This window comes from Mesitornis unicolor, unplaced genomic scaffold, assembly GCF_000695765.1.
Source record: "Mesitornis unicolor isolate BGI_N332 unplaced genomic scaffold, ASM69576v1 scaffold32014, whole genome shotgun sequence".
In the NCBI taxonomy this organism is placed as follows: domain Eukaryota; kingdom Metazoa; phylum Chordata; class Aves; order Mesitornithiformes; family Mesitornithidae; genus Mesitornis; species Mesitornis unicolor.
Genome location: NW_010179960.1, coordinates 3,253 through 11,361, shown reverse-complemented (window position 1 = coordinate 11,361; position 8,109 = coordinate 3,253). Strand labels below are relative to the sequence as shown.

At 47.9% G+C, this 8,109-nt stretch overlaps 1 protein-coding gene across 2 annotated transcripts in view; it reads right to left on the bottom strand.

Moving 5' to 3' along the window:
• The window catches only part of HDLBP (high density lipoprotein binding protein), an 18,974-nt gene that overhangs the window by 10,380 nt on the left and 485 nt on the right, over positions 1-8,109 (bottom strand). Inside the window, exons 2-11 of one of the 2 annotated variants that reach the window (XM_010182958.1) lie at positions 7,862-7,974; positions 6,813-6,967; positions 6,074-6,289; positions 4,221-4,427; positions 3,536-3,751; positions 2,474-2,680; positions 2,153-2,260; positions 1,500-1,604; positions 1,074-1,152; positions 271-410 (exon numbers count right to left, since the gene is read on the bottom strand). In XM_010182958.1, the coding sequence (XP_010181260.1) occupies positions 271-410; positions 1,074-1,152; positions 1,500-1,604; positions 2,153-2,260; positions 2,474-2,680; positions 3,536-3,751; positions 4,221-4,427; positions 6,074-6,289; positions 6,813-6,967; positions 7,862-7,937 (1,509 nt within the window). In that variant the 5' untranslated portion in view covers positions 7,938-7,974. Of the gene's footprint in view, positions 1-270; positions 411-1,073; positions 1,153-1,499; positions 1,605-2,152; positions 2,261-2,473; positions 2,681-3,535; positions 3,752-4,220; positions 4,428-6,073; positions 6,290-6,812; positions 6,968-7,861; positions 7,975-8,109 lie in introns of those variants that run through there. The other variant, XM_010182959.1, reaches the window with a different exon arrangement.

The window sequence follows — 8,109 nt, the reverse complement described above, 5'->3', positions numbered from 1 at the left end:
CAGGAGAGCCACACACTTTTATTTACCAGTTTGCTGCCTGACAGTTTACTTGCAGCATTGTCTCTCTTTTCTCCTCTAGATAAAACTCACTCTAGGTTGACAGAGAAGAGGTATCCAAGGAAATAGAGGAACACATCTGTGAAGAGGAACTTGCACTTGTCTTGAGATCCAAGTGCTTAGTGGGCAAGCGGCACACGCTTACACCAGAAGGTTACAAGGGAACGTAAGAGCCCAAACTCTGCAGCCTCCCAAGCATCACATCCTACTCACCATACGGGAAGCGAGTTCCAGCAGCTCTTTCTTGGCCTGTTGGACCCCCTGTGGGTCTCCTTCAATTCTGATCAGGTTGCTCTTCTCATTGTCCGGGGGAATGCGCACAGACACCTTGTAGAGGTCCTTAATCCTGTTAACTTCAAGGCAAGGACTGTGGTGAAACAATCTGCTAGGCCAAGACTTGAAAGCAAAGCACCTTGATTATCACTGCTTAGAGGCTGTTTCAGAAGTCAACCAGCCTCTGAGAAGGGGACAGTGGGGTCGGGTTGAAACAGGGGAAAGTGCCCGTTCTCCCTGGAATTCAGCAAGAGCAGATTTGTGCCACATAGGAACCTGTACAAGTAAATCCTGTGGCATATACAGAGACAATGGTTCCCTTGCTAAAGTAAGGCATCTGTTTTTTCCCCAAACAGCACCACATTTAGATCAGAAGATGATCATTAATTTCTAATACCAAATTCTTTTTTTGGGGAGAAACTCACCAAGCAGATTTCTACCACCCCCAACTGACTGCTAAAATGTAATTCACATACAGCAACTTCAAAAAAAAAAGACAATTCTCCAACCAAAAACCAAAAATTTCCTCCAGGACATGGCAAAGAAATCTCACCACTGTTCAACGTCCCAAGACACTTTCACACATTAAAGCCACCCCAAGGCCTCACACTGCTCATTTATCTCCTTGTGCCAACACCGGTTTGAAGAGCAGAGGAAATGCAATGAAGACAGCACACTGGATGAGCTGAGCGCTACTAAACAGAGTCCGAGCACAGGAAGGATTAGAAAGGCACCCCACTTACTGTTAGCTCCATTCTTGCCAATCAGGTGTCGGTGGAATTTGTGGTCAACGTTGATTTCTGCATAATCCATCCGGTTGATCTATAAAGAATTGTAGAGGGCTGGGTAGGGTAGGCCAACACTTCTACTTTGTGCCCCAAGTAACTGCCTACTGCTGGTACTGGCACTGGCTCTCCAGCAGTCAGCTACAAGCACTCCTCCTGCTATTACACAGAGCAGAAGCACTTCTCTGGTTTGAGCACCATGGTTGTGATATATTTAAAGGGATTTATATGCCCCTCCAGCTATGACCTAAAGAGAATCCTTCCATCTCTGCACCACAAGATTTAAGACCTGCCACCAATTTTTTAAGAATCATCATCTCTGCTCTGTTGCCCCTTCTTCCCTGATGATCTCCTTGTGTACTGGAACTAGTACCACCAACTTACCAGATCCTTGACCATGACTTCAATCTGTTCCTGAGCCACATTCACATCTTCTGTAGGTCCTTCCAAAGTGATTTTATCCTCTCCTTCGGTGAATTCGATGTGAACCTTGAGACACAAGGCAACAAATTCAGTAAGAATTTTCCAAGATGCAAGCCAGGTCAATGATGTTAGTCAGGCCTATGCCATCAATCCCTGCTACTAAGAGATGGTTTCCTTCCCACAAGTCACACATATCACTCCCATGGTTTCACAAGCAGGTAACTACAATTCTGGCCATATCACAGTGTCTAGACCCCAAGGTTTTGGTGCTGTCCTGGAGTCTGCAAGGGCTTTGGAGAAGTAACTCACCTAGCCTTTCTCTAGATAGCATCTAACTCACCACAGAGAAGCCTTGCTGAAGTCAGCACTTGCAGGCATCCTACTAAATCAGTTCTCAAAATAGTACCACATAAAGCCTCCTTTGAAGAGCTCAGTTCATGAGAATAACATAGGATGAGCAGTGTTTGCAGCAGTAAAAGAGAGACTCCCCTTAATATTAAGACTTGTGTCATTTCCCTCCTGGTTTAAGCCCCACTAGAATATATTTCTCTTTTCTACAGAGGGTGATTTGGACTGAACCATATTCTACATCAGAATAAGCAGCTCATCCATACCTTTGGCATCTGCTGAGTTATTTTGGCCAGGTTTTGTCCTTTCTTTCCAATAATGAAACGATGAAGCCAAGAGGGGGCAGAGACCGAGGAGACGGTAAAACTGTTGGCCTGAGAGACAGAAATACAGAGAAGCTGTTGGATGGACAGACTGGAAGAGGTCTTCACAAAAATTCAGTTCGAATCCTCATGCTGCACCCTCAGTATTGACTTCTAAGCTGCATCTCTAACAGCCCAACAGATATCACTCCCCTACACCTGCCAGTGCTCATGCATGTATCTTTAGGGGACCTTCAAAGAAGGCCTAGCCCATCTCCTCATTACCTTTGCATAGACTTCAGTCAATGCTTGCCCAAGCTTTTCAGGCTCGCCTCGCAGTATCACCGTCTCCGAGCTACTGTCAGTGGGTGGGATCTCGACAGAGACTCCAGTTTTCTCCAAGATCTCCTGCAGGGAATTCCCCTTGGGGCCGATGACATACTTGTGCTGGGACTTCTTCACCTCCACTGCAATGGTAGTAGTCTTCTTTTTCTGTAGGGGCAGAGGCACTGGGGCATCAATCACAAGGGGGCAGGGAAGGACAAGAGTGAAAGGAAACGGCACAAGATGCAGTGAAACTCTGCACCCAGGAAAAAGCAAAGCGAAGGTAAGCACAGTGGTTCTGCAGCACCCTAGCACCCTTTGGGCTCCTGCCTACAGAAAGCTTTGTGCTCAAAAATTCACAGGTGAAGTACAAAACTGCATTCAGCTCCCTGGGACACTACATGGAAGAGACCACGTACACACACCTGCCTTGCACAACAGGGCCCAATGCCCAGTTGTTCCCCAGGCAATACTGTAATGCAACACCATGCAAGCTACTAGGCTATATGCTGATTATCTCTGTTGAAACCCAGACCTAACACAAAGGAAACTGCACAGACCTAACTATGAGGAAAAACAGCCCAGCAACCCAACACAAGGATATTCACAGTGATGCTGGCTGTGGAAAATAAAGTGAAGTGAAATTCACTCTTCAGCAACTTATGAAGCTACTTATGTAGCAACTTTGATACTATCAGCTGGTGACCACTGTAGACTTCACACTTCCTTCCTTCCTCCACAGCACCTGTGCAAACAAAAGCCAGGGGAGCTCTTTGTGCTCTGCAAATTCCCATAACAAAGAAAAGTGAGAAATCTTGTCACCTCCCTGGTAGTATCACCCCAAGACCCACACTCTGCTGAGTGAGGAAATGGTAAAATCCAGGGCCAGGTACTGCAAGGGCTTCTGAGCCAGAGCTGACATGAGGGGGATGCAACAGAGGGATGCACAAAAGCCAAACAAGAAGGGAAGAAGGACAAATGAACAGATGGGGGAAAGATGGGAAGCTTTAGGATCATTCATACCTTCTCCTCATAGATCTTCTTAACACGAGCCACGGCCTGGGCTAGCTGCTCCTTTTCTCCTGTGAAGACTATCTCTGTCTTGTTGACGCTGGGTGGAGGGATGTTGATGCGTGTCCCTGTGTCCTGCATGAGCTCGCTCACCAGCTTGTTGTAAGGGCCAGCAATGAAGGGGTGGTACACCTTCTCCACGTCCAGCCGCTCCACGGCACGTTTATCCTGGAAGAACCCAGAACAGACCCTGGTGGGAAAGTGCCCTCCATACTACAGTCTGTGCCAGACACAGCTAAGTTCCCAGTGCTGTTTTACTTGACACTCTGGCCCAAGTAACCTTTTCAGTTTGCAGGCTTGTAGACCTCCATCCCTTTCGATCTACAATTACTGATGTTGCTGCTGCTGATTTACAATATCCACCTCTAATGTCCTGCCTTATCTCAGCTGGGACCTAATATGGTTCACTTCAAGTAAGAAATATGCTTATCGGACTTCAAAGACTGACAAAATGGAGAACTAGAAGTTGCAGAACCTGGCAACACTGCTCATACAGCCAGCAGCACAATATACATCTCGTTCAGATTAACATATTAGCCACCGACTGGCCATGCTGGCTACAAACACCTAACATACCACGGAGAAGCAAAATGGCTGTCTAGCTAATGGCAGGAGCGAGATCACAGTACTGAAGTACCTGCTCAGCAGAGATAAGCAGGATTTCGTGTCGGGCCTTCTCAATCCCTTCTTTAGTGCCGGTGATCTTGATCTGGTTGCTGGGGTCATCCGGGCGGGGGATCTGGATTTTGGTTGCAGTTTTGAGCTCCAGGTCCTGCAGCTTCTCGCCATTCTTTCCAATGACAAAACGGTGGTGCTCCTTGGGGATGGCAACTGTCGCTGAAGCCTGCAACAAAAGAACCAAGCATCTGTGAGAACCCTCGCCTGCGCTGGCAGATCCACAGGAATAGAGCTGGAGGAAGCAAGTTAGATGCTGCTTAGTACCAGTGAAGAGCAAACCCAATGCCCTCCCAGCACATTCTGTACTGGAATAGTTGATCTACAGCACCTGTATACCAAGAGTCTAAAATCCACCTTTCCCTCAAAACGCTTCTGTTTGCACAGGGGTAGGACTCTGAATTAGTGAAGGTCTTTAGGCACAGAAGAGGAGGTGTCTTTCTCCAGTGTAGGACACTGGAGCAGCACCAGAGAGCAACTGAGGTGATGGCTCCTGGGTGGAATTTATCTGAACTCTGACATCTGCTGCCAAGGCTACAGAGAACAAGACACAGGCTGACTCCTAGGAAACAGAAATTCAACACCAGAAACCTATTCCAGTAGGCAGACAGCTAGGAGATGCTTACAGCTACTAAGTACTAAGATGTCTTTAATGTAGCACATGCTGCTCCTGGGACTGCTTCTAAAAGGCCCCTCTTGGAAAAGGGGTCCCAAGAGCTTTTTCTCTCAATCAACCGTCAAAGAACTGGTTTGTAACAGGGATTCCTGACCTCTTCCCTTCTCACTGAGTTTTTACTGACCTCATAGCTTATGATCGCTATCATGCTCTCGATGCATGTGAATATGTAACTACAAAAAAGTAATCAGGCACTTAAAATTCATGCTACAATAGAAAAAAAAAATTAAAAAGATCACTTGATGTGACTCTTCAACTCTGTGTCCCTTTACTGAAGCCAGTCAAGGCTAGGAGAAGTTGGGAATACAGACACACTTTTCAGACCTGGGGCCAGGACAGTCAGAGGTATTTTTGAGGACAGTGGGTCATGGATCTGTGGCAGTACAACCTGAACTATTTTTTCAGATGCATATCATGCAGGGCTTGTCTCTTTCTCTTCCCTCTAGCAGGGTATGAGACATGGGCTGGACAGCACTATGCAGACATGGTATTAACTATTGCATTAACTGCCTTTGACATTAAACTTTAAAACACAGTATGAGCTCTGGCTGCGATCTGTCCTAACAAGAAACTGCCATCTTGATAATGAACTCAAGAATCTGAAGGTAAGAAATCAAAACCTAGGGGACTGAAAGGAGAAGCAGCTGTAACAACAGGGCTGTGGCTCCTCACTGGTGTGGCTTGAGTTACACAATCCAGAGCCTGACCTGAAGCTTTCAGCTTTTGGTAGGACTTCCTCTTCTCTGCATTTCTTTCGCCAATCCCTCCATGTTCTCCTCTGAAGGACTTCAGAGAAAGCACAGTCCTGTTCTCACACACTACTAGCTTTGTGTGAGGGGCCTGCACTCCCTCTGGCACCAGCACCTCAGCACAGTCACTGTTTGCAATTGAAGTGTTCAGAGATTGCAGACTCCACCCTTCATGCAACACCACGGTCTGTAATTACCTTTGAACACTATTTTAAGCCTCATTTCCATTCCAAATTGCCAATTGTGTGCTTTGAAAATACATGGCAAAGCCAAATTAGTCATCTAATAACACCTCTTTGGCTTATAAGCACACATGCCCAAGGGTCTCAAAGCATATGCGAGTCTCAGGGAAGAGCAAAGATGAAGCGAGAAACAGTTAGGTGCCCTCACCTGAGTCTGCAGCCGAGCGACAATCTCCTTCCGAGCCTTCATGACTGCTTCCAGCTTGCCAGAGACCATGATCGAAAGGCCCTGGTCCTTTGCGAGAGACAGCTCCAGGTGAGCTCCTGTCTTCTGCATGATGTCAAGGCAGATCTTGGCCTGCTCGCCTTCTCCAAACTGATTCATGTCCTTGTATTTCCTCTCCTCCAGTGGCACATGAAACACCTGCTCAGCCGCCGGACAGATAAAGAAGGACACAGCAAGCAGTCAGTATGCTTTGGATTGCCAGTGCCTTCCTCTTTCATTGCCATACTGGACGTTATAGGCATACTAAGATCCCAGGTTTGTGCAACCCATCAGCCTTTCCAGTGGAGACACCAGCTGTGACCAGTGCGAGAGCACTGCAGCAGGCAGTCTGTCCCGCAACGGGTGCCTTCCTAAAGTATGTGCTAGGGGAACATACTTTGATGGATTAGTGCTCACTACTTGAACTCTGTAACCCTCCCTTCAGGCCTGCTTCAGCTATTTGTGGAACAGGGATGCAGAGCTTTTTCTGGACAGTTTTCCAACACATCCTTCCCTTTCAGAGCAGTCCTCAGCTGCAGTCCTCCTCATGCCCCAGGGTAAAGTACAGTGAAGAGGCTGTCAATATGACACACTAAGGATTTCATACTCCAGGGAAAGCTTCACTTCACCTACTTTTTGGAGGGAGGAAAATTACGGAGATGAGACACCCACTCCCACCTACCTGAGTGATGACAGAAGCCTTTATTGGTCGGATTTTGCTCCAGGGCCCAGCAGGTTCCTGGGCAGCTTCCAAGCATGGTGCTTTCTCAGGGAGCGGAGGGAAGGCTTCCTTGTAGGTTGGAGGATCATTCTCTTCTTCAGAGTTTAAAGCTGTAACTGGGGTGAAGCAAATGGGGTAAATGAGATGCTCTCCTGGTATAAAAGCCCCTATTCATAGGCAGTGCAATTATACTTAGGCCTCGCTAACAAGAGAAAGCAAATGACTTGTGTGCTACTATTAATCCTGTTATAGTTATGCTTGTGGAGCAGCCAAGTCTGAAGCACGACTGACCTCAGCACAGCACAGACTGCAGTAGATGCCATGAACAACCAGCCTTGTCTGAGCTGGCACTATGGATGCGAACTGCAAAGCGAATGGTGGCAACACATTACTGCCAACTCTGTCAAGAGGGGCTTAGTTAGGCGAGAACAGGCTGAGCAGAGAGCAGTGAAAGGAACAGAGTGAGGCTGCAGGTCAAAAGGGGATAAGACAAACATCGCCCAGGAGGAAGGCCGAGAGAAGCGCTGTAGTCAGGGCAGAGTCCAGAGAAGGTCTGTACCTTATGTTCGACTCAGTTGTGCACTGGGCTGTGCCAAGTGGGCCAGCTCGTAGCTGGAGGATGGGTGCTGAAACCCATCAGTGAGTCAGTGCACAATTACACTGACTTTCCCCAGTACATGGCTAAGCAAAGGAGGGAAATGACAGCCCAGCACACTGATCCCATGAGGCTTCTTGTGCCCTGTCCCAGGGCTGACAGCATGGCTAGCCAGAGCTCTGTGAAGATCTGAGGCTTGTCTCCTCCTAGTCCTGCCCAGTGCAGCATCATCAGAGTGCTGCTGGTGGTGGAAAGCCAGAGCTTGGCAGGCCACCAGTCTGGGAACGGAGAACGCAATGTCTTCACGCTTGCAGGGAACCGGACTTGCGGAGCGAGCTTGGGTAACAGCAAGGAACCTTGCCTGTGCAGTTTGTGTTTAGAGGCACATCATGGGAACTCAGCTGTATTTTCTCACCTTTCACCTGCTGCTGAGCCAGGCCGCTGCGGTGTTCAGCGAAGCTCTCCTGGGTCAAAACTGCCACGGAGCTCATTGTCGACTTCCCACCCACACACAATCCGGGTATGCCACTGGAAAAGATAGAGGTGGCAATGCTTTTACCAACACCACTCAAGATGCACAAAAGTCACCCCAGGAAGACAAAGTATGTGTTACTGAGCACTCTTCCAGTCAGCCTCTTGAAAAGCACCTACAGGTCCAGTCTG